The following is a 27,477-nucleotide window of genomic DNA, read 5'->3' as shown; positions in this document are numbered from 1 at the left end:
TAAATGGGAAAAGAATTTGAAAAAGAATAGATACATGTATATGTATAACTGAATCACTTTGCTGTACACCTGAAACTAACACACTGATAAGCAATGATACTCCAATATAAAATAAAAAATTTTTTTAAATTGTAATAGCAAAAAAATCAGTTTAAAAAAAATAAAAGAATATGGTATTATATTAGAAAATCTAACTCTAAACAGTGATAAGATTTGGCTAATGTATAATTTAATAGAGAATAAGAAGTAAGAGGGAAGAGAGGAAAGATAGGAAGAAGAGAAAAGGGGAGGAAAGGAAAAAGAAGAAAAGACAGGGGAAGGCAGAGAGGGAGGAGGGACATAAGACGTAATCCAGTTAAGCATCAGGCTAATAGTTGGTCGGGGTGTTCATAATAAATAATAAAGGTTAAAAAAAAAAGGTTAAGACTAAATGGGTAGTAGTTGTGTTAAAGAGAGATGGAAATATCATCTCACTACTTAAGCTGATTCCTGTGTTCCTCCAAATCCCTCCATCCATGTCTTGGGCATTTTAGCCCTGGTTTCCACCCATATCCAAATACTGCTTGGCTCCATCAGTACATCCCAGTCTACGTGATTCTTTCTGAAGACATTCCCTCAAATAAGAGTTGTGAGACAGGTTCGTCTGGGACAAAGAAGAATATCTGTTGCATGCAGCTGCCTTGGCAGCGTGGTGTCCAGCCCTATGTTTCCTGAAACACGATTTCTTTGTCTTGAAAGATGCTTAATACACAGTTCTCTGATTTGAGGCAAAGTGCTCTTTGCATAAAGATAATCTGGGGATTTACTGGCTATTTTTAGTCATTTTAATTTTAATTAAAAAGCCTTACTTTGTTCTCATTCATGTTGTTTTGATTTCCTACCTAAAGCAAAATTATTTTACTATTTTATTTACCTTCTATTGTATTTATTAAATTCATCTCTCTGGCTAGAATAAAAAAACATTTTTAAAGGCAGGAACAGCACCTAATTCAAATACCAATCCTTGACAATGGGCAAAGGGCATAGTTTTATACTTTAATGTCTTCTAGGGAACACAGTGGAAAAGCTAAGATGCTTAGAGTTATGTCTCTTTTTAAAAATAAAATAAGTTTAAAATTACAAACTGATATATGACCATTAAAATAAGTGAAACAATTTAAAGCTGGATAAAGAAAAAGTTAACAATCTTTTCTTCTTCCCTGCCACCACACTGAAGAAACTAATGTTATTTGTATTGTATTCGTAACATTATTTGTAATTTGTATTCTTCCATACTTTTCTCCATGCTTATACAAACATATAATCATATTTAAGGGTTTTACTTGTTTTTTTAACATAAAATGGAATCATTCTATACTTATTTTTCAGTTTCTAGTGTATATCATGGTCATCTCTCTATGTCTTTTTAATAACTACATACACTTTAATATTTTTGAAGCTGTGCTACAGATGTATCACAATTTATTTAACCATTCCTTTAGCCTATAGATAGCTACTCAGGTTGTTTCTAGTTGTTTGTCACTACAAATACTGCAATAAATATCCTCATGCACATATGCTTTTGTATCTATGGGATAAACTGGCAAAGGTAGGATTGTAGGCTGAAGGATATATATATATATATATATATATATATATATATATATATATATACACACACACACACACACACACACACACACACACAAACACGCACATATATCTTTAGTTGGACTACAAATTGCCTAACTACTTTCCAAAAAAGTATCAATTCAAATTCCCACCAGCAACCCATGAGAGCACAAAGTTTACCTATATCCTCACCATTTTAACTTTTCCATGGATGAAAAATGGTTATCTTACTGTTGTATGAATTTGCACTTTCCCAAATACTAATAAAGTTGACATTCTTTCATATGCTTACTGGTCATTTGAATTTCCACTTCAATGACTTACACATTTTTCTATTAGATTACATTTATTTTATTAATTTGTCAGGCTCTTTATTGATAATGAGGATTAACCTTTTGTCATTTGTGTTACAAATACTTTTTCTTCAAATTAATATGTGTTGTTTGATTTTTGTTTATGGTATACGTTGACAAATTTTTAAAAATTCTTTATGGCTTTGGATTTTCTTGCTTCCCTTAGGCAAGTCTCTCCTACATCACATGTTTATACAAATATTTTCTAGTTTTTTCTAAAATTGATATTTTTAATTTAAATGTTTATAACCTACCTGGAATTTATTTTTATATATGGTAAGCCAAAGGTCTGAGTTTTCTTTCAGAAGGATGGTTATTAGCATCATTTATTAAATAAACCATGCATTTCCAATTGAAATAAAACTCCAACACCTCCCTATCAGAAATAGATTCAGCAGGCAGAAAATCAGTAAGGTCGAAGTTGAACTCAACAACACCACCAATCAACTGGATATGATGGACACCTGTACACTACTTTATCCAATAACAGTAGAATACACATTCTTCTCAAACTCACATGGAACATTCACTAAGATAGACCACATTCTGGGTCATAAAACATAGCCTTAACAAATTTAAAAGAATAGAAATCATACAGTGTCTGCTCTCAGACCACAGTGGAATTAAACTAGAAATCAATAACAAAAAGATAACTGGAAAATCCCCAAATACAGGGAGATTAAACAACATACTTCTAAATAACACATGGGTCAAAGAAGAAATCTCAAGAGAAAGTTAAAAATATTTTGAACTAAATGAAAAGGTAACTTATCAAAATTTGTGGGATGCAGTAAAAGCAGTGCTTAGATGGAAATTTACAGAATTGAATGCATGCATAAATTAGAAAACAAGAAAGATCTAAAAATCAATAATCTAAGTTTCCACCTTAAGAAACTAGAAAAAGAACAAATTAAATTGAAAGTAAGCAGAAGAAGAGAAATGATAAGAATTAGAGCAGAAATAAATGAAATTGAAAACAGGAAATCAATAGAGAAAAATAATTGAAACAAAAAGCTAGTTCTTTGAAAAGATCAATAAAACGAATGAGCCTTTAGCCAGGCTAACTAAAAAAAAAAAAAAGAGAAAGGACACAAATTACCCAAATCAGAAATGAAAGAGGGTACATCACTACAGATCCTATGGACATTAAAAGGATAATAAAGGTATACTATGAACAATTCTCTGCCCACAAATTTGATAACCTAGATGAAATGGATCAATTACTTGAACAAGACAGAATTTGCTGAAACTCACACAAGAAGAAACAGACAATCGGAATAGGCCTACATCTATTAAAGTAATTGACTTAATAATTAATAAGTGTCTAAAACAGACAGTACCAGGCCCAGAGGGCCTCATTGGTGAATTCTACCAAACATTTAAGGAAGAAATTCTGCCAGTATTCTACAATCTCCTTCAGAGGACAGAAGCAGAGGGAATACTTCTTAATTCATTCTATGAGGCCAGCATTACCCTAATACCAAAGACATTATAAAACAAGAACTTATAAAATATAACAATTACCAATAATATAATAGGATATTTCAAGAGTATTTTATATAAGCTTTGGCAAAATAGATATTTAACAGTAATAAATTATGATTATAAAAAGCAATCTTTGAAAAGCAAAATAGCCCAAATTTTTAGCATCAGAGAATATTTAAATTTTAGTATATGTATCTATTTTATATTTTATGCAGACTTACACACTATCTCTTTAACTAAAGAAAAAAGGAAATATACTCTCAGGAAGTCAAAGAACGCACAGAACATTCCTAACAGTTTATACTTAACTGTTCATTAAGCATTTAGATGAGCTGACCATTTCTAGACGCTATACAAGATACTGACTTTACAGATGATGAAGAAGAAAAAAAATCCCTGTCCTCAGGTACTCAATCTAGAAAGGGAGGCAGCCAAATAAAGTAAGAAGTATGGTATATGTTTCTCTGTCTTTAGGTCTTTGCTCCTGCACTGGTTATGGTGGGAGAAAAATGAAGGAAGTATCTAAGAGTAGCAGTGATGGAGTTGGGAGAAGACAAGGTAGAGGAGATATTAGGAAGGCTTCTCAGAAAAGGTGATGGAATAAACTGCACGTGAAAGGAAAGTAGAATATCCAAGAAGACAAAAGTCTGACAAGGTTTTTTTTTTTTTTTTCAGGTGGGAAGAGAGATAATTCAGCATCTCTTGGATGACCACAAATAAATTGAGGTAAAGATTATACTTTTTCTTTTAGATATCATGAGTCTGATACACTTTCAGACCATGTATTAGAGTTCTGCAGGAAACTGGAAATAAAAGTTTTAGGTTTAAGACTAAGTTTGGTTGAAAACAGAGTTGAAGCCATTATGGAAAAGGTGACTGTGGATGAGACAGTCCAAGGAAAATGTGCAGGGTGAAAAGAGGATCAAAATTGAATTCTGAGAAATACAAGCACTTGAGGTCTAGCAGACGAACCCAAATGCAGACTTAAAAAGAAAGAAAAAGAAAAAGAGGGAAAGAAGAACTAAGAAAACAGGATGAACTAAATTAAAGACCAAGAATATTTCAAGGGCAGAATAGATAATAGTATCAAATGCAGTAGATGTAAAGACTAAAATGTATCCACTGTTCCTTGGTAACTTTAGCTAGGACAGTTATAGTCATGTAGTGGGGTGTATGCCAGACTATGGTAGACTGAGTGATTAATGGGATTAAGGAAGTAGGAGCATCTAGCATAGACTTTTCTTGCACAAGGTTTAGATGTAAAAGTAGAGGCAAGAACAGGTGCTGATGCAAGTAAGTTTACAGGTTTGGTGGAAGGAATTTGAATGAGTTCCTTCTGATGACTTCTGTTTTCTCTGGTTAGGAGAAGGTGAGATCTTTTGCTAAGACTCTGAAAATAAGTGGCTGAGGAGAGTGAAGGACAGAAACAGGCACTGGGAAGACTAGGTGAGCTGACCAGAAAGATCTAGGATGGTCAGGCATTATTGCCGACCTTTAGGTCAGGTTGTGGAGAACATTATTGTGAAATCACTAAAGGAAATCTTAAATGTTAATACTCATCTTGGCTATCTTATCAGTAAGCAAGAACCTAGAGCAAAGTATAAGACAATTTTCTAATTTTAATTAGCAAACTGAAATTAAGCAAAAAAATTTAAATATGAATGTTTACTAAATATGGATATTTTGATCCAGAGATCTAGAGAGCTGTAGAAAAGAAAATATATAAAAGCAATTCTTTTAAACTTATCACATATTTTCTTAAAAAGAGAAAAAAATCAAAGTTAAATAATGTTCTAGTAAAAGTACTAAATAAATTAACTGCTAGGAACTTAAAGCATTAAATCCCAAGTCTTCTTTCTATTGAGGTAAGATTTTAAAAATAGCTTTATGAGTGTGAAATTTGAAATATTCCATTTATCTAACTCCTCAACTATGATGCATTTGTATGTGTAGCTTATTTTAAGTGATTGGGAAGTAATTGAACAAAAAGTTCTGATAAAGTATTCTTCATAAGAAGTAAGTATTCTCCCTCTCTCTGCCTCTCGCTCTCTCCCCCTCCACCCTCTAATGTACCACCTACAACAATTATTTCGGAACCGCTATAGTTTGTTCAGGTCACACATTTACAGTGAAAATAAGTGTAAGTGATAGAAAATGTTTTATTCAATAAAATCAAGATTGCCTTCTGATAATATTAATTTCTATTTACAGATTGCCATTTTGAATATAGAAAATCAAGATAACTTAACCCAGAATTCAAGTGTAAAAACTGCCTTTGAACTTTATACAATCACTATCTGGGATTACTACTTTTATTCTACAACTATACTTCTGGAAAAATTCTAAATCTATTTTTGAAATGGTAGTAGTTAGTTCCTCTGCAGAGACAGGACTTGCTAACTTAGCTCCTGATCAGCGAAGTTGGTAGGTCATCTACACAGGTCAGGACAAGAACTACTACCTCTTCTACAAGAGTTGATACACTCACAAAAAATGCCCAGCATACACTCAAAACTGTTTTGTAAACTGCTACTTTTAAAGTGTCACCTCAAAACATCAGTAGTATCATTTGGTTTAAAACTGCTCTAAAATAAATCACAAGGTTTATTCTTTCAAAAAGGAAGCAAGTGATTTTTGATAGTGCCGTTCAAAGCGGGAGACTTAAAACATTCACTCACACACACACACACACACAAGCATGCATACACAATTTGCAAAGGTTACAGGTGTAGTTTTTATAATATGTTAATAATGTTTGATTTTCTTAAAAACTGCATTATTATAAATTATAATTAATTTATAACATAATTACATGTAATATGTAATTACTATTGCTACCATCAATGGTGACCTGTTATATCAAGTACTGTGTTAATAAAAGACTCACATGGATTTCATTTAATTCTTTTAACCACACTGGGATATAAAAATTATTACCTATATCTAAGTATGGGTAAGTTGAAGTTTGAAGAAATTTAACTCACTCAGTGACTTATTTCAAATAAGTTGAGGGAGCTAGGAGTTGAAACTAGGTCATATGATTCTAAACAAAACCCATGTTTTTAACTGCTAGGTTAGGGAACTATTAGTTTGCTATTTATTAAAATCTTTAAATAGATGACTTATAGGATCGGTGGGCTTCAGAAAAAAAAAAAATTCTCCAAAATATTTCAAGAAGAATCAATGTCTTACACTTGTTTCTTTATTGAATCTATTACCTTCTGTTGGTGATTTCTCTTCATATTCATTTTATTTCCTAAAATAAGATGTTCTTATACTTAGAAAAATAACATTCCCACATAATCTTTCAATTTTTAAACCCATAAAAATCGTGCATATTTTGAAAGTAACTGTAGGGACAAAGTAGTCATTTACGTGTATCGAGCTGTGCATCTTTATTTCTCCCTATTATAACTCCCAGTTCTACCACACGTCTTCACTGATCTGAATTGGCGGACTCCACTTCTTAAGATTTTACTTATTGTTCTGTTGTATGTATAGGTTCACCCTATCCAACTAATTATTAATAACAAAAACGTCTATGTTAAGCACACAGTGATTAAATTATATGTTAATCTTATCTTAGAACTCTAAACTACAGTGAATTTGAAAATTAAAAAGGGAGTAAATATTAGACGAAGAAAAAAATATTTCTACTTTGAATGCAGGTCTTTGAAAAACAAATATCAAATCTGGCCCATCCTTTTTCTTCTTACCTCAGGTTGGCTGGAAATATTCAAAATGAGAGCCCATAGTTCAGCTCTCAGGGCTGTGGGACTTCCTTGTCTGATATACTGTTGAGCAGCAGCACTATCTTGTTCTGATAGAACTGTCAAAAGTGTATTAACATCTCATTAGAAAATTCATAATGTAAGAAATAACACTGAAATCTTTAAAAATCTTTTGGGAAGCTAACATTTCATCTTTATGTCTAACATAATTGCATCATATCTTGACAATCTTCTATTACTCTCAGATTTTTGATGTGGCCTTATTTACAGCCCTGTAAGTTTCAAGCCGTAAGCTCCTCCACCTCCTACCCCACCAGGTGAAAGTTTTTAATGTAGGTACCTTGATTTCACTGCGCTTTAACTATAGCTCCATGGATGTGAAACTTGTGATGCATATATAGAATAATTTTTGGATTTCATGATCACATGAAGTCATAGCTACAGAAACCCTAAATTTCTTATGCATATTCTACTAAGTCATGAATGTTCTAGTATTTGGAAGTGGTATGCTATTTTAAGTATTACGACTGAGAATTCTAAAGAATGTAGATATCCATTCTATTCGATGACTTTTTAGCTATCTGCCAAAATCAACAGAAAAGAGGGATTTTTAAAGAAGTAAAAACAAAAAAGATCTGATAACCTTTTAAAAAGGCCAAAAATTATTCATAAGCAGTCAAGTTCACAAAATTAATATATTATCCTTTTGTTTTCATCTTTATGTTAATGAAAATACTAGCCATTAAGTCTGGAAATTAAGCCCCCGTCCAAAACAAACAAACAAAACCAAAAAATAAAAACAAAAGAAGAAATACTAGACAATTGCTGATATTTGTCAAACAGTTTTGTTTTCTTATATTTTCTTTTTAAAAGAAAAAGGAAAAAATTCTTACACTAAATGAGAATGAAACAAAGGGACCACATGATAACTTGCAATTGTGTTTAATGAAAATATCAAATCATACAAATGCAGTCTTCTAAATAAATAGGATTCTGAAAAATTGAACTAGGGAGTTTAGAACATGATAATATAATTGCCATAGAAGATTTATTCTGACACAAGACTTACCTGCACTTCATATTTCAAAGACAAAACAGGATTTATAAAAATAAGGAAAAGAATCTTAAAAAGATGGGGAAAATGTGTTCTCCAGAACACTAACAGCTGCTTCAGTTATTAAGCCCTACCATGGTGAACAGTCGCTGGGAAGTGTGACAGCTATTATTCTCTCCTGATGCAGGAGCATATTCCTATTAACACTGATGAGAAGGGTGTGGGCACATCAAAGAGAGAACCTGGCTCTTTGATTTTAAAATGAAATTCTACTGTTGAATGGATTAAGCTAATATCCTTGAGAAATGTGTGCCTGCATTTATCATTTCCTTTTTAGTTAACCATCTGTGCACTTCTTTACCTGACATTTATTGATAAAGCCAAATTGATGCATTTCCTCTCTTTATAAAGATTCCCATTGTTTTATCTACATTGTTAAATTTTATTCCTTTTTAGGTCTTTAGCTTCTCAGAGATTAAATTTCAGTTGAGGGTATACGATACAGACATTTACTTGAGACTGTCTCATTTTCAGAAATTAAAATAAGTATAATCAAAAGCTTACCTTTTTGCCCAATACGTACATGCTCATTTTCAAAAAGTTCTAAAAATGATAAAATAAATAAAATTATTAGACACAAATATAATCAGCCACATTTAGAACAATATTATGTAAATGTTTTCTGGTGTTGATACTTTTAATTATTTTCAAAGCTGAATGGCTCTCCAGGAAACTATAAGAATATTTATCTTTATATGTGGAAAAATCTTTTTTCTAAGTTATTTCAAGTTTGTAGAAATGAAAAGGAAATATATTTAATCAGAAGAAAAGATTGATAAACTAATTTTCTTTGTTAAAATAATACAGAATATCTTCTCACAACACAAATGTTTGTCCATTCATCTTTGACTTTTTTTTCCTAAAAACAAAACAAAACAAAACTTATTGATAGCTTTATTTGCAAATCCCTACTTCTACTCTAAGCTACCATGAAAGCAAATCTAATAAAAGCCTTAATACTTTATAGGAAATCCCACTATACAAATGCCATTTTAAAAGATTGTATGGGAGAAACAAAGATTTGTTTTTAAAGTACCAATCATAATGGAAATAACCTCCTAAACTACATCATATTAAAACCAAGAAACATCTGTTCATCAAAAGATACCACTGAGAGTGAAAAGGTAAGTCACAGAGTGGAAGACTGTATTTGCAATACATATATCCAGCAAAGGACTTGTACTTAGAACATGTAAAGCTCTCCCAGTAAGTCAATTTAAAAAAGACAACTATCTGACACAAATAGGCAGAAGCTGTGAACAGGTTCTTTACAAAAGAGGTAATCCAACGGACCGATAAACATATGAAAAGATGCCCAACCACATCAGTCACCAGAGAAATGCAATTAAAACCATTATGAAATACATACCCATCACAATGGCTAAAATGAAAAAGACTGACAATTCTAAATGCAAAGGAAATGGAGCAAATGAGCTTCTCATACAAAGGTGGTAGGAGTGTAAATCAGTACAGCCATGTTGGAAAACTGTTTGGCAACATCTACTAACACTGAATATATGCACGCCCTATGATAGCAGCACATCGCTCTCAGATGCGCATCTTATACCTATGTGCACCAGGAGACTTACACAAGAATATGCACAGAAGCACTATTGATAATAGTCAGCCCCCTATGTCTGTGGATTCAACCAACCACGGATTGAAAACATTTGAAAAAAAATTCCAGAAAGTTCAAAACAGCAAAACTTGAATTTGCTGTGTGCCAAGCACTACACTGAGTCTGTGTGAATGAACTGATGTGTTGGCATACCCTGCTGTAGTCTCCCGCCATATCATGGATCCTCAGTCTCCAGCACTTGTGTTTGAGTATTGTTCACCTTGTGTCTCGTTTGTCACTTACGTTGTGTGCACCCTTTGCTTCTGTGAAAAAATGGCTCCTAAAGAGCAATTAAGTGGTCAAAACAATCCCTCAAAAGCTGTGTAAAGCAATTATACTCCAATAAAGATGTTAAAAATAATAATAATAATTTTTTAAAAAGCTAAACAATCCCTCAAAGGCTAAGAGGGAGCGTTAAGTGCTATCTCTCAACAAGAAAATTAAAATCTTAGATCTTTTGAAAAGCGGCATATTTCTTGCCAAGGTAGGCCATAAGGTCAGTAAGAACAAACTGAGCATTTGCAAAATAAAGCAGAAAGAAGCTGAAATTTGTGGAAGTGTTTGTGCTGCCCCTACAACAGCAAAAGTGGTCTCTCATTCATGACAAATTGCTCGCAAAGGCGTCAAGTATGTGGCTGGAGGACATGTCACAGAAGCATATCCCTGTTCATGGCAAAATGATGTGTGAAAAAGCACTTAGCCTCTGTGAATACTACTGTGATGGGGTTGAGGAGAATGAAGGAGTTTAAGGCTCATAAGGGATGGCTGGCTAACTATGTAAAGTGCTACAACCTTAAGAACTTAGAGATCATGGGAGAATCATCATTGGCTGATGCCAAGGCAGCTTCAGCGTTCTCAGAAGAGCTCAAAAAACTTATAGAAGAGAAAGGCTACCTTCCAGAGCAAATCTTCAATTGTGATGAAATGGGCTTGTTCTGGAAGATGTCCAATCGTACTTATATCCATAAGACAGCAAAGTAGGCCCCAGGGTTCAGGGCCTGGAAAGATCACCTTAGACTGGTGCTGTCTGGCAATGCAACAGGTCGCGTGATCAAGCCAGGCCTCATCTACTGAGCAAGCAATCCCCAGGCCCTTAACAAAAACAAAAATTGCCTGCCTATGTTCTAGCAATACAAGAAGGCTTGGGCAATGGCCATTTTGTTCTTGGAGAGGTTCCATCAGTGTTTCATTCCTGAAGTAAAGGGATGAAGAGAAGGGGCTGCCATTCAAGGTCCTCCTCATAACTGACAACACTCTCTGCTTCACTGGCGAGAATGTGGACGTGATGTTCCTGTCTCCTGCAGCAGCACACTGCGGTGAATTAACACCTACCTTGCCTTCAGGACGTTTCGTGCTGCCCCTGATGCTAACCCTGACTGAGCAGCATTATCGATTTACGAAAGAGCTTCACAACTGCAGGTGCAGTTTTGCTTCCCACAGAGGCTGTAGATGCCTTAAGTCCTGAGACCACCGATGCAGGCTGGAGGCAGTTCTGGAGTGAGGTGATCAGTGATTTCAGGGGCTTCTCCACTACTGATGCAGAAGTCAGTAGTATTTTGAATGTTGCAGGGGAAGTTTGGTGGGGAAGGCTTCTCTGACATGATTGAAGACAATGTTGAGGAACACACAGAAGAGCGTAGAGAAACCCTTACCAACAAGAAACTTGAAGATCTGCTGAAATCCTCTAAAGATGATGGTGATGATCATGATGCAGAAGATTTAGAGGAGGCAGAGCCATCAATCCGGACACTTGAAAAATTTGCAGCAGTTTCTCAAGTATGATTAGAGAGAGAACATACATGTGTGTGGAAGTGGGGATGGGAGTAGCAGGAGGGGGAGGGACAGTGTGAGGAGGCAAGAGATGAGACCTGAACAGTAAAAATAGTGTTATCCTTGACACAGGGGATAAAGATTGAAAGATGGTAGGAAGGGGCTTCAGTTTATTGATCTGGGTGGTAATTTAATTAGGTGTGTCCAATTCATGAAAATTTATTGAGCCATTCTCTTAGAATTTTGCCAACAAAATGACTTACATATGTCTAATGAGTTTTCAAAATTATTTTAAAGACCCTCAAATAAAAAGACAAAAATCTAATTGAACTCTAATAATTGTAACATACAAGATTCTATTCAATAATTAATAGTAACCAAGGAGAGGCAAAAAGCATGTTAGTTGTCAGATATTTAAAGTTACTAGATTAATTTGGAAATGGCCAGATAAACCTTAACCTCACTCTCATTTTCATTTAGTATATGCCATATGGGAGAAATACTAACCAGGAGGCACTTGTGTAGAGTCATCTATACCAAGTTGCCCTGCAGTTAAGCCAAGTTCCACAAAGAATTCTTTCTGAAAAATAAAACACAGAATTACCATGCATCTCAGACTTTGCTACACATTATTTTTAAAAAATCACCTTCACCTAAACAGCAACTTAAATGAAAATTACAATGTAAAATAAATCTTTGCTTCATTCAAATATCTAAAGAAGAAAAGAATATTATTGAACTTTTAGATAGTAATGCTTTAGTCCAAAATTTTCCCTTTTTAGGTAACAAACTAATCAGTAAAAGTAAGGAATAATTATTCTGAGGAAAGAATAATAAAATTTAAATCTCTCCTGAAACATACATACACACACAGCATATGTAGCACTTAGCAATTTTATTTTCTAAATTCATTGTCTAAAATTACCAATATAATTCTGTATCTGTGCTTTCTATGGTACTGTACTTCACTCAGCTCTTAATCAAATAAACACTGCAAATATCCAAAACAACTTAAATTAATTTTTAAGTAAAATTAGACTACCAAGTACTCTGCTAAAATAAGAATAAATTAGATTTACTCTCCAGACTTCCTCTACTTATCTAGTAATGTCTAAGGAAAGTAATCATGTTTGTCTGTTGTTTTATAAATATATAAAAAACAACCCCATAGTATTCACATTATTTTTATTCCCTAAGTAATTAAATATTTCTATTAATATTTGCCTCCGTGTTTTGTTACTATTCTAATTGCTAAAGCCAAACTCCCTTCTCCTTTAAAAAATGGAATTAGTTTTAATCCTTCATAATTATCTATGATTATTTAAGTTAGTGATTTATTTGTGTCCCTCATAAGACAGTTATTCAGCCAAACACACATTTCATTTCTGTATCAATTTTAAATAACTGCCATTATATTTCAATTTTTAACTAAACTAATTTTAACCTATACTTTTAAAAAGCACTGCAACTTATGTTACCAATTTTTAATGACTCAAGTGGTAAAAATTCACTGCTTTGGATATTTTTTACTCTATGTCAGTAGACCTGGTCCCTAATCTCAGATTTCCTTCTCTATGAACACGTATTACCTTTTTTCAGCCTGTATCAAAGAATATAATCACACCATATTGAAATTATCTTTTTACTGTCCATCTCCTCATTAGCCTGAAGCTCTTGGAAGACAGAGACTATCTCTTACACACATTTGCACCTCCTGTTCTTAGCACAGTGCTACGTAACACATAACAGTGGGGAGTCAGTAAATAGTGAACCACACTACTGAGTTCTAGTTCCCACCTGCTGTCTCTACAACACTGAATTAGTGAACAGGAATTAGTCAGCAACTTCTCTTTAGAGTTAATAAATTTCAGTTTCAAGAAATTCCCTTTTGGCAAGAAAGGGGTAGGGGGTTAAGAGACATAGATTACTACATATAAAATAAATAAGCTACAAGAATATATTGTATGACACAGGGGATATAGCCAATATTTTATTTTATTTTTTAATAGATCTTTATTGGAGTATAACTGCTTCACAGTACTGTGTTAGTTTCTGTTGCACAACAAAGCGAATCAGCCATATGCATACACATGTCCCCATACACCCTCCCTCTTGAGCCTGCCTCCCATCCTCCTTATCCCACCCATCTAGGTCATCGCAAAGCACGGAGCCAATCTCCCTGTGCCACGCTGCTGCTTCCCACCAGCCAACTATTTTACATTTGGTAGTGTATATATGGAGATGCTACTCTCACTTTGCCCAGCTTCCCCCTCCCATCCCATGTCCTCAAGTCCATTCTCTATGTCTACCTCTTTATTCCTGCCCTGCAACTAGGTTCATCAGTACCTTTTTTTTTAGATTCCATATATATGCGTTAGCGTACGGTATTTCTTTTTCTCTGTCATACTTAACTCTGTATGACAGACGCTAGTTCCACCTACCTCACTACAAATAATCAACTTCGTTTCTTTTTATGGCTGAGTAATATTCCATTGCCTATATGTGCCACACCTTCTTTATCCATTCATCTGTCAAGGGACATTTAGGTTGGCTCCATGTCCTGGCTACTGTAAATAGTGCTGCAATGAACACTGTGGTACATGACTCTTTTTGAATTACAGTTTCCTCAGGGTATATGCCCAGTAGTGGGATTGCTGGGTCATATGGTAGTTCTATTCTTAGTTTTTTAAGGAACCTTCATACTGTTTTCCATAGTGGTTGTATCAATTTACATTCTCACCAACAGTGCAGGAGGGCTCCCTTTTCACCATACCCTTTCCAGCATTTGTTGTTTCTAGATTTTTTGATAATGGTCATTCTGACCAGCATGAGATGACACCTCATTGCAGTTTTGATTTGCATTTCTCTAATAATTAGTGATGTTGAGCATCTTTTCATGTACCTCTCGGCCATTTGTATGTCTTCCTTGGTGAAATGTCTGTTTAGGTCTTCCTCCCATTTTTTTAACTGGAGTGTTTGTGTTTGAGATTGAGCTCCATGAGCTGTTTGTATATTGTGGAGATTAATCCTTTGTCTGCTGTTTCATTTGAAAATATTTTCTCCCATTCTGAGGGCTGTCTTTTTTTTTTTTTTTTTGCGGTAGGCAGGCCTCTTACTGTTGGGGCCTCTCCTGTTGCGGAGCACAGGCTCCGGACACGCAGGCTCAGTGGCCATGGCTCATGGGCCTAGCCGCTCCGCGGCATGTGGGATCTTCCCAGACTGGGGCACGAACCCGTGTCCCCTGCATCAGCAGGCGGACTCTCAACAACTGCACCACCAGGGAAGCCCTGAGGGCTGTCTTTTTGACTGGTTTAAGGTTTCCTTTGCTGTGCAAAAGCTTTTAAGTTTAATTAAGTCCCATTTGTTTAGTTTTGTTTTTATTTCTGTTACTATAGGAGGTGGGTCAAAAACGATCTTGCTGTGGTTTATGTCAAAGAGTGTTTTTCCTATGTTTTCCTCTAAGAGTTTTATACAGTGTCTGGTCTTATGTTTAAGTCTTTAATCCATCTGGAGTTTATTTTTGTGTATGGTGTTAGGTAGTGTTCTAATTTCAGTATTTTACATGTAGCTGTCCAGTTTTCCCAGGACCACTTATTGAAGAGGCTGTCTTTTCCCCATTGTATGTTCTTGCCTCCTTTGTCGTAAATTAGGTGCCCATATGGGCATGGGTTTACCTCTGGGCATTCTATCCTGGACCATTGATCTATATTTCTGTTTTTGTTCCAGTACCATACTGTCTTGACTACTGTAGCTTTGTGGTATTGTTTAAAGTCAGGGAGCCTGATTCCTCCAACTCTGTTTTTCTTTCTCAAGATTGCTTTGGCTCTTTGGGGTCTTTTTTGTTTCCATATGAATTGTAAAACTTTTTGTTCTAATTCTGTGAAGAATGCCATTGGTAGTTTGATATGCACTGCACTGAATCTGTAGATTGTTTTGGGTAGTACAGTCATTTTCAGAGTACTGCTTCTTCCAACCCAAGAACATGGTATATTTCTCCATCTGTTTATGTCATCTTTGACTCCCTTCATCAGTGTTTTACAGTTTTCTGAGTACAAGTCTTTCGCCTCCCTAGGCAGGTTTATTCCTAGGTAATTTTTTCTTTTTGTTGCTGTGGTAAATGGCAGTGTTTCCTTAATTTTTCTTTCCGATTTTTTTGTTGTTGGTGTATAGGAATGCCAGAGATTTCTGTGCATGAATTTTGTATCCTGCAACCTTACCAAATTCATCGATGAGCTCTAGAAGTTTTCTGGTGGCATCTTTAGGATTTTCTACATATAGTATCATGTCATCTGCAAACAGTGACAGTTTTACTTCTTCTTTTCCGATTTGGATTCCCTTTATTTCTTTTCCTTCTCTGATTGTTGTGGCTAAGACTTCCAAAACTATGTTGAATAACAGTGGCGAGAGTGGACATCCTTGTCTTGTTCCTGATCTTAGTGGAAATGCTTTCAGTTTTTCACCATTGAGTATGCTATTTGCTGTGGGTTTGTCATATACGGCCTTTATTATGTTGAGGTAGGTTCCCTCTCTGCCCATTTTCTGGAGAGTTTTTATCATAGATGGGTGTTGAATTTTGTCAAAAGCTTTTTCTGCATCTATTGAGATGAGCATATGATCTTTATTCTTAAATTTGTTAATGTGGTGTATCACATTGATTGATTTGCGTATATTGAAGAATCCTTGTATCCCTGGGATAAATCCCACTTATCATGGTGTACAATCCTTGTAATGTGCTGTTGGATTCTGTTTGCTAGTATTTTGTTGAGGATTTTTGCATCTATTTCCATCAGTGATACTGGTCTATAATTTTCATTTTTTTCTGATATCTTTTTCTGGTTTTGGTATCAGGGTGATGGTGGCTTCGTAGAATGAATTTGGGAATGTTTCTCCCTCTGCAATTTTTTGGAAGATTTTGAGAAGGATCGGTGTCAGCTCTTCTCTAAATGTTTGATAGAATTCTTCTGTGAAGCCATCTGGTCCTGGACTTTTGTTTGTTGGGAGAATTTTAATTATGGTTTCAATTTCATTACTTGTGATAGGTCTGCTTATATTTTCTAATTCTTCCTGGTTCAGTCTTAGAAAATTGTACCTTTCCAAGAATTTGTCCATTTCTTCATGGTTGCCCATTTTATTGGCATATAGTTGTTTGCAGTAGTCTCTTATAATCCTTTGTTTTTCTGCAGTGTCAGTTGTGATTTCTCCTTTCTCATTTCTAAATTTATTGATTTGCGTCTTCTCCCTTATTTTCTTGATGAGTCTGGCTAAGGGTTTATAAATTTTGTTTATCTTCTCAAAAACCAGCTTTTAGTTTTACTGATCTTTGCTGTTGTTTTCTTCATTTCTACTTCATTTATTTCTTTGTTGATCTTTATGATTTCTTTCCTTCTACTGACTTTGGATTTTCTTTGTTCTTCTTTCTCTAGTTGTTGTAAGTGTAGGGTTAGATTGTTTACTTGAGATTTTTCTTATTTCTTGAGGTGAGATTGAATTGCTATAAACTTCCTTCATAGAAATGCTTTTGCTGTGTCCCATAGGTTTTGGGTCATCATGTTTTCACTGTCATTTGTTTCTATGTATTTTCTAATTTCTTCTTTGATTTCTTCAGTGATCTCTTGGTTATTTAGTAGTACACTCTTTAGCCTCTATGTATTTGTGATTTTACAGTTTCTTTCCTGTAATTGATTTCCAATCTCATAGTGTTGTGGTCAGAAAAGATGTTGGATACAATTTCAATTTTCTTAAATTTTCCGAGGCTTGATTTGTGACCCAAGATGTGATCTATCCTGGAGAATGTTCCGTGTGCACTTGAGAAGAAAGTGTATTCTGCCACTTTGGGGTGGAATGGTCTATAAATATCAATTAAATCTATGTGGTCTATTGTGTTATTTAAAGCTTATGTTTCTTTATTTATTTTCTGTTTGGGTGACCTGTCCATTGGTGTAAGTGGGATGTTAAAGTCCCCTACTATTATTGTGTTATTGTCGATTTCTCCTTTCATGGTTGTTAGCATTTGCCTTATGTACTGAGGTGCTCCTATGCTGGGTGCATAAACATTTATAATTGTTATATCTTCTTCTTGGATTGATCCTTTGATCATTATGTAGTGTCCCTCCTTATCTCTTGTAACAGTCTTTATTTTAGAGTCTATTCTATCTGATATGAGTATTGCTACTTGAGCTTTCTTTTGATTTCCATTTTCACGGAATATCTTTTTCCATCCCTTCACTTTGTCTGTATGTGTCCCTAGGTCTGAAGTGGGTGTCGTGTAGGCAGCATATATATGGGTCTTGTTTTTGTATCCATTCAGTCAGTCTGTGTCTTTTGGTTGGGGCATTTAATCCATTTACATTCAGTTATTATCGATACGTATGTTCTTATTACCATTTTCTTAATTGTTTTGGGTTTGTTTTTGTGGGTCTTTTTCTTCTATTGTGTTTCCTGCCTAGAGAAGTTTCTTTAACATTTGTTGTAAAGTTGGTTTGATGGTGCTGAATTCTCTTAGCTTTTGCTTGTCTGAAAAGCTTTTGACTTCTCCATCCAATCTGAATGAGATATTTGCTGGCTAGAGTAATCTTGGTTGTAGGTTTTTCTCTTTCATCAGTTTAAGTGTATCCTGCCACTCCCTTTTGTCTTGCAGTGTTTCTGCTGAAAACTCAGTTGATAACCTTACGGGGATTCCTTTGTAGGTTATATTTTGTTTTGCCCTTGCTGCTTTTAATATCTTTTCTTTGAACTTAATTTTTGCTAGTTTGATTAATATGTGTCTCATTGTGTTTTTCCTAGGGTTTATCCTGAATGGGACTCTCTGTGCTTCCTGGACTTGGGTGAATATTTCCTTTCCCATGTTAGGGAAGTTTTCAAGTATAATCTCTTCAAATATTTTCTCAGACCCTTCCTTTCTCTCTTCTTCTTCAGGGACCCCTATAATTTGAATGTTGGTTCATTTAGTGTTGTCCCAGAGGTCTCTGAGATTGTCTTCAATTATTTTTTTTCTTTATTCTGCTCCTCAGTAGTTATTTCCACCATTTTGTCTTCCAGCTCACTTGTTCGTTCTTCTACTTCAGTTATTCCATTATTGATTCCTTCTAGTGTATTTTTCATTTCAGTTATTGTGTTGTTCATCTCTGTTTGTTTGTTCTTTAATTTTTCTAGATCTCTATTAAACTTTTCTTGTATTTTCTCAATCCACGCTTCCATTTCTATTTCCGAGATTGTGGATCACCTTTACTATCATTACTCTGAATTCCGTTTCAGGTAGATTGCCTATTTCCTCTTCGTTTATTTGGTCTTGTATGTTTTTACCTTGCTCCTTCATTGTGACATATATTTTTGTTGTCTCATCATTTTCTTTTTTTTTAATGAGTGAGATTGTGTTCCTGTCTTACTGGTTGTTTGGCCTGAGGCTTCCAACACTGGAGTTTGTAGGCTATTGGGTAGAGCTGGGTCTTGGTGCTGAGATGAGGAACTCTGTGAGACCTCACTCCCATGAGTATTCCCTGGGGTCTGAGGTTCTCTGTTAGTCCAGTGGTTCAGACTCGGACCTCCCACTGCAGGAGCTTCGGTTCGACCCCTGGCCCGTGAACCAAGATCCCGCAAGCTGCATGGGGTAGCAAAAAGTAAAATTAGACTAGGAAATTACGATATGTTAGAAAGAATACAAAAATAAAAATATAGATGAATCAACAACCAAAAGATACATCAGTACCACAATAGTAAAAAAAAGGAGAAGGGAAAATTTTAAAAAAAGGGGGGGAAAGGCCTTGGCTGTGGAATGCGGGGCCTAAGCAAGGGTGAGGTTTGGGCAGTGGGCGGGGACTATACTTAGGACCCACAAGGCTGGAAAAGGCCCTGGGGGCTGTGGGGCATGGGGCTTAGGCTCAAGGAACAGAAGGGGCCCAGGTGTGCCCTTTCCCTGGTCTCAGAGGGCAGGTGACCTCACCTGGGATCCCAGCAGGCTTCCTGGCTTGAGTGGGTGGGGCAAACGCCCTCCTCTCCTCTCCTCTTCTGCTCTTCGGGTCTGGGAGGGCCCCTCCCGCCTGCCTCTCCTGATCTCCCCAGCCTCCCTCTTATGCCCCCAAAGACCAATGTGGCCGAGGCGGGTGGCGGGGGGCCGTGGAGGGCAGGAAACAGGCCTGGGAATTCAGCAGGCTCCCTGTGCTGATCCTCTGCCCTCCAAGGCTACCTCCAGGCTGCGTGGGACCCTTTTGATATGGGTAAGTCTAACCCTAGAACTAGGTTTGAGGGCCATCTATTGAGGCATGAACTAGGTTTGAGGGCCATCTATTGAGGCATCATATGAGACTCACTGAGTCTCACTAAGTTCAGTATTCACACAGACAGACCAGGGTTACAGATAAACCATGCATCATCAGGTCAGAATCACTATCACCAGTTTACATCGTTCAGGAAACATGGGGACAACTATCCCTCATGCCTGCAGACATTAGGTATAGTTACAATTTTTTAAAAAGTTGCCACAGGCTTTTGGTTCCCCAATAGCTAAGAATGAATCCACACCAGCTCCAGGTCCCCTCAGACAGACAGAGGCATAATTAGCCCCACTTATGCACATGCCAAACATTTTCATACATTATCCTTTCCCTGTTTCTTTATCTAGCAAACTCCTTCAAACTATTTCAAATGGCAGTACCTCTGAGAAGACCTCCCCCACCTCTAGGAAAAGAATCTGCCACTTCCTCTTCTGTACAGCCATATCACTTTGTATAAACTGCTACTAATAGGGCTTCTAACATCTTTTAAAAATAACTTCTTAAAAATTATTTTTTAATGAAAGTTGTAGTAGTAATGTTTAATAGTTATATACTGCTTACTACTTTCCAAGGACCATCTATATGCTTTATATTTATATATAAGTTTCCTAGGGTTGCCAGTGGTACAAAAAGTACCACTAACTGGTTAGCTTTAAACAACAGAAACTCATTCTCACGGTTCTGGAGGCTAGAAGTCCAAAATCAAGATATTAACATGCTCTCCCTGAAGGCTCTAGGGGAGAATCTGTTCCATGCCTTTCTCTTAGCTTCTGGTATTGCTGGCAATCTCTGGTGTTCCTTGGCTTATAGATGCAACACTCCAGTCTCTGCCTGTCATATGACATTCTCCTTGTGTGTCTCTCTTCTGTGTCTCTTCTCCTCTTCTTATAAGGACACCAGTCATATTGGATTTTGGGCCTACCCTACTCCAGTAAGACATCATCTTAATTTCAGTGCATCTGCAAAGGCCCTATTTGCAAATGAGGTCACATTTACAGGTACTGGATGTCAAGATTCAACATATCTTTTGGGGGGGACACAATTCAACTCATAACTTATATCTTAACTTACTGATCTGCACAACACTTCTATGAGATACTATTGTCCAGGGCTTCCCTGGTGGCACAGTGGTTAAGAACCCACCTGCCAATGCAGAGGACATGGGTTTGAGCCCTGGTCTGGAAGATCCCACATGCCACAGAGCAACTAAGGCCATGCGCCACAACTACTGAGCCTGTGCTCTAGAGCCTGCAAGACACAACTACTGAAGCCTGCGCACCTAGAGCCCGTGCTCCGCAACAAGAGAAGCCACCTCAATGAGAAGCCTGCGCACCGCAACGAAGAGTAGCCCCTGCTCGCCACAACTAGAGAAAGTCTGCGCTCAGCAACAAGGATCCAATGCAGCCAAAAAAAAAAAAAATACATACATTTATTTTAAAAAAAAGATACTATTGTCCATATATTAAATAAGAAAACTAAAGCTCAAGGTTAAGAAAAACTTGCCCAAGGTCACACAGCCGGTGAGTGGCAGAGCAAGAATTTAAACCCAGGTTAGTTGGCTTCAGAATCTAATCACCTAACCACCACACTATACTATCTTTACAGGCAATAAACAGAAGTCAAATCAGCTAACAGACTTAACAACAACAAAACAGCAGTTCCCTATTTATGCACTCCTCCCCAATACACACATACACAACACACACACACACACACACACACGCAATCATAATTAGCCCACTATTCAGGAACAACCACTTTCAGCTTTTTTTTTTTTTTTTGCAGTATGCGGGCCTCTCACTGTTGTGGCCTCTCCCATTGCAGAACGCAGGCTCAGCGGCCATGGCTCACGGGCCCAGCTGCTCTGTGGCACGTGGGATCTTCCCAGACCAGGGCACGAACCTGTGTCCCCTGCATCGGCAGGCGGACTCTCAACCACTGTGCCACCAGGGAAGCCCAATTTCAGCTAATTTTTCTGGTATTTACACCCATATTTCAAGTAACAAGTATATATTGTTATTTTTAATTTATCAGTTTCAAATATCTACTGATTTTTTATGATAAATGAGGATTTTTAGCTCATGTACATTCTCTTTTCCTCCCTCCATCATTCCATTATAAGTATACATCAATTCTTGATTAAATCCATATTAAGACTTTACATTATTATTACTATTTAAAAATTATTCACTGCTGAGGCAAGGAGTATGCTATAAATATGTTTCCTTTCCTAAAATATGTATTTTTTTCATACAGTCCATAATTAAACCATTTTTTCACTTATGCAATTTTCTGTAATCACTTACCTCTTCCTCTACCCTTTAACAACTCTGAAAAGACCCTCCACAATACAATTTTGCATGTGGTTAAACCTGTCAGATCATCTTTACTTTTGGTGTTTTTCTTGCAGGCACTCATCCTGGAACCCTCCAACCTCCTGCTCCAAATTGGAATCACTCTGCTCTGGTCCTGTTGCACAAACTTTGTCCTGGAACCTCTCTTCACTGTCATTTTGGAAATTGTTCTTCTCTTAGGTTGGAATCCCATTTCCTGGATCCTCTGTTTTGCTCTTTTTGTTTTTGATCTTGTTTTGGAGCATTTCTGCCAATAGCTCCCTTAATAAGAGTAAATATTTGAGATCACATACATCTGAAAATGTCTACTTCAAATTCTCATTTGATTGACTGTTGGTTACATACAGAATTCTAGGCTTGAATTCATTCAGATTTTTAAAGGCTTTACTTAAAAATCTTCTGGCTTCCAGTCTTCCTGCTGAGCGGTCAGATGCTTGAAACTTTATATATACTCTGTTTTTCTTCCATAAAAAGTTTTTAGTCTTCTCCTATTCAGGTGCTTTGGGTCTTTTTTCATTCACAGCATTGGGTACTGGGTGGGCCTTTTCACAATGAAGATTCCTGTCTTTCCGTTCTTAAAATTTTTAATAATTCCTTTACCTCTGTTTTCTCTTTCTAGGACTCCTATTGGTCAGGTGTTAGCCCTTCTGGATCGATCCTCTAATTTAAAAAAAATACCTTTTCCTTTTTATTTTTCATCTCTTTTGGCTTTTTTGCTTTTGCTCTGTTTTCTGATAGACATTTCCTGGGCTTTCTACTGATTTTTTTTTTTTTTTTTTGGCATACCATATTTTTGAGTCCTATAAGCTCTTTTTTCATTTTCTAATGTTTTGTTTTGTTGTTTTAATGAAATTCTATTCTTGTTTAATGAGTAATATCTTCTCTCTGAGAATATTAATGTTTGCTTTACATCTTCTATTGGGGAGAAATGGTTAACAACAGGCTAACCTTTTTGTCCATGTGAAGATAACCTTGGGTTCACCTTCTCTCAGCACTGTTGACCTGAAAATGTACTGGATCACACAAAAAAACTGTGGAGAGGAAAGCCAGCTATATTACTAAGCAATATAATTTACTCAAAAAATATGACCCTTGACTGGTAAATTATATCTGAAATGGAGGACTGTAAGTGGACTATAAAAATATAATGGAAAACACAGGCCTTAGCTACCTGGTGTGCCTCTTGAGAGGACTTGGAAGCTATGGTCATGTGCATTATAAGAAATAGTTCCTATCACATATGAGACTTTCCTATGCTGTGCCTATGTAGCCTTGGCACTTCAAATTGCATGCACTCCTTGTGGGGCTAGGAAGTAGCATCTGGTTGGCTGCAAGGACTTCCAACAAAGATCTACGTGATATACTGACACGTGTGATATCATCTACGTGATATACTGACATATTTCTGTCCCGTATCATTTTGCAAATCTAAATGAACCTCGCACCAGGTTTTGGCCTATTGTATCTTGTGAATGTAGATGTAAATTCAAGCCTGAAATAACTATTGGTGGTCATAATAAGCACTCATTCCCTAAATTGGCTATTTCTTCTTCTTCTTTTTTTGTTTGTTTATTTGTTTAAGTTTTGACCTATGCCTTTAAAATTGGAAGATTTCAAGTATCTGGAGATCCTAGGCTGGTCAGTTACATTTAGGGTTGAGGCAATTAATGACTGACTGGAAGCTCTGTCTGCAAGAACTGGGCAGAGTGTGGTGGACTTCACTGTGAAGCAATTATAGGCAGCCAGCTATTTTTCTTTTTTTTTTTTCCCCTGCCCCCGGTAAGGGTTCTCCAAATCTCTGTTAGCCTTTTCTCTGGCATTCTAAAGTTGGTGGAGGGTGAAGAAGGAGAGACTGGGCAGGCATAGTGGTAGTGGTAGGGGACAAGGGTATTAGTTCACGATTCGGTCAACTTTCACTTAATTCCTCTGTTTTCAATACCGTGCCTCATTCCTGTTCAGCTCTATGTCTGAGGTCACTGAGTTTATACCCTTTCTGATTCTGTTTCTGTAGTGATTAACACACCTCTGGTCTTCTGTGAGGGAGGAGGAGTCACCGGAATATGCAGGATGATTAGAGTCCAGGGGTCTTAACCCTTCCTGATACAGACTTTTACACAATCTCCACTTTCAGCCCTATGTCTCCTCAGAGACTCTATAACATGTGGTATCTCCAATTCTTGATCCTTTCCAAAGTTCAAGGGAGAAAAATCATCTGGCTTTTTGTATCAGTCAGAGTCCCGTCAAGAAATAGAAACCATACCAGAAATGTGAACAGGGAAAAACAGAATTAGCAAATGCAGAAAGGAACTATGACTTCTAAGCAGGAGGGCAAACCAAGAAGGAACTAAGAACTCAGGAAAGGGTCCCCCAGTGCCCTCAAGACTGAGATTCAGACTTTTAAGGAGAGGGTATGCCTGCCACAGGAATGTGCAGACCAGAGGTGAAGAAAAGCCTTGCCAGAGAGTACAGACTGGAGCTGGTTGACTGAGGGCTGCCAAGGTGAGTGCTACTGGGTCTTCTGTTTGCTGATCTGCTGGCTTCTGTACATGGAAAGCCCCTTTCTCCTGCTATTGTCTTGCAATGTCTCTCCAGAATCCTCTATTGACAAAGCCTAACATCAAGCAAGTTTGCAAAAAAGAAATGTTTATAAGGTCCAGCTCCAGTATAATAAAACAGAGCAAAAAAGGCAGATTTGCAAAACTACAATGAAGTATCATTTCACACTGGTCAGAATGGTCATCATCAAAAAGTCTATAAATAATAAATGTTGCAGAGGGTGTGGAGAAAAGGGAACCCTCCTACACTGTTGGTAGGAATGTAAATTGGTACACCTGTTGTGGAAAACAGTATGGAGGTTCCTTAAAAAACTAAAAATAGAGTTACCATATGATCTAGCAATCCCACTCCTGGGCATATATCAGGAAAAGACAAAAACTCTAATTTGAAAATATATTTGCATTCCAATGTTCATAGCAGCACTATTTATAATAGTCAAGATATGGAAGCAATCTAAGTGACCATCAACAGATGAATATATAAAGAAGATATGGTATATATATATATATATATATATATATATATATATATATATAAAATGGAATATTGCTTACCATAAAAAAGAATGAAATATTACCATTTGCAGCAATATAGATGGATCTAGAGATTATCATACTAAGTGAAGTAAGCCAAAGACAAATATTATATGATATCACTTATACGTGGGATCTAAAAAAATAATACAAATGAATTTATTTACAAAACAGAAACAGACTCACAGACATAGAAAACAAACTTATGGTTACCAAAGGGGGATAAATTAGGAGTATGGGATTAACAGATATACACTACTATATATAAAATAGATAAACAACAAGGATTTACCCTATAGCACAGGGAACTATATTCAATATCTTGTAATAACATATAATGGAAAAAAATCTGAAAAAGAATATGTGTGTGTGTATAACTGAGTCACTTTGCTGTACCCCTGAAACTAATACAATATTGTAAATCAACTATACTTCAATCTTTAAAAAAGGTAGATTTGGAGCTGAAAGAGTTACAAGTTGTTTCTTACTTTCACCAAAGACAGTATTTACATTTCTGCGCTCCTTATCGTTTTGGGGTAATTAACAAAAGAAGGAGTGATGGTAATTTCTTAACTCCTTTATCAGGAAATCTTCCCACCTTTCTATAATTACTCTATTTTTAAACTAACGACCTTATCAAATTGTGACAGTCTCCAGAGCAAAGACAGCCTTTAACTCATCTTATGTTCTTTTATCTCCCTCAGTGTCTCACCATGTCATGAGCTTAATAAAGGTTGGGTGAATTAAATGAAATGTACATTCTTTAAAAAAAATTTTTATAAAATTCATAATTTGTTTCAATCAGTTTTACAGCCATACATGAGGCAAATTCCAACAAGCTGTCTTATAAATCTATGCTGTTTATTAAAATAAGAAATAAGCAAAAGCATTTATAGGTCAAGGAAAGCTCATCTTTAATCCTACTAGCAAAGCAACTCACTCTTTATACAACATACTTACAATAAAAAAGAAACTTTTCATTTTATTCATTTATTTAATGAGCAGATTGTCCTACTGCTTTAGATATATGCTGCACTAAAATAAATTTCTAATAGTTCCCCTCTAAAATATGTTAATTTATTTTTAAATGCCTATACTTACCAATTCAGGGATGTCTTTTACTTTGAGAGGAACTTGGATTAAACCCAAATGAGTCCTGAAACTATGAGAATCACCATTTTCATAATTTGGGTTGCGAAGATTAATTAAAACCTTTAAAAACAAATCCAACATAATTGGTTAGTTTCTTTATTGACTATTTACACTTACAAAATTGGTAGTAATAACCTTAGTATATATCACAAGATTAAAAACTATCTGGGTTATGCATATACTTTAATTACATTCTGAAAACTAAAATTGTATTAAAATGTTAAAATACTATAAATATGTTTTTAATTTAATATTCCAACAGATGATCTACCATATAAAATGAAAAAATTAAAAATTTAGTTAGAAAGAAAAACTTTCTGATGGTAAAAAGAATTGTTTGATTATATTTTACCAGGGAAAATGACAGAAAAATTTAAATTGCTTGATTGTAATATTTGCCAGGAAAAATTTTAGAACCAACTCTAACTCTTTTAAAAAACAGATACTGGGGCTTCCCTGGTGGCGCAGTGGTTGAGAGTCCGCCTGCCGATGCAGGGGACACGGGTTCGTGCCCCGGTCTGGGAGGATCCCACGTGCCGCGGAGCGGCTGGGCCCGTGAGCCATGGCCGCTGAGCCTGCGCGTCCGGAGCCTGTGCTCCGCAACGGGAGAGGCCACAACAGTGAGAGGCCCGCGTACCGCAAAAAAAAAAAAAAAAAAAAAAAAAAAAACAGATACTGACAAGGTTTATAGAAAGACAGTGAATAACATCATAAGGTTTTGCCGATAAACCAAACCCAAAGGGAAAAAAAATTTTTCAGAGGCCAAGCTAACAAGAAAGATGGATTTATATATTTTTCAAAATTAACTAGATTAAAAAAAAACTTAGATATTTGCACAGCCTTTACTCTAGGAATCTCACTTCTATCAGTATGATTATGGAAATAATTAAAGCTGTTTGCAGAGACAGTGCAGAAAAAAACATCAAGGCA

The 27,477-nt window shown here is 36.0% G+C and overlaps 1 protein-coding gene across 3 annotated transcripts in view; it reads right to left on the bottom strand.

The window, feature by feature from the left end:
* The window catches only part of TBC1D19 (TBC1 domain family member 19), a 156,268-nt gene that overhangs the window by 56,055 nt on the left and 72,736 nt on the right, over window positions 1-27,477 (bottom strand). For all 3 annotated transcript variants that reach the window (XM_032633641.1, XM_032633644.1, XM_032633645.1), the window contains 4 exons: window positions 26,497-26,607; window positions 12,190-12,262; window positions 8,799-8,837; window positions 7,166-7,278 (listed from right to left, as the gene is read on the bottom strand). In XM_032633641.1, the coding sequence (XP_032489532.1) occupies window positions 7,166-7,278; window positions 8,799-8,837; window positions 12,190-12,262; window positions 26,497-26,607 (336 nt within the window). The remainder of the gene's footprint in view (window positions 1-7,165; window positions 7,279-8,798; window positions 8,838-12,189; window positions 12,263-26,496; window positions 26,608-27,477) is intronic.

Source organism: Phocoena sinus, chromosome 5 (genome assembly GCF_008692025.1).
Source record: "Phocoena sinus isolate mPhoSin1 chromosome 5, mPhoSin1.pri, whole genome shotgun sequence".
Taxonomy (NCBI): domain Eukaryota; kingdom Metazoa; phylum Chordata; class Mammalia; order Artiodactyla; family Phocoenidae; genus Phocoena; species Phocoena sinus.
This window is presented reverse-complemented; position numbering and strand designations above follow the sequence as displayed.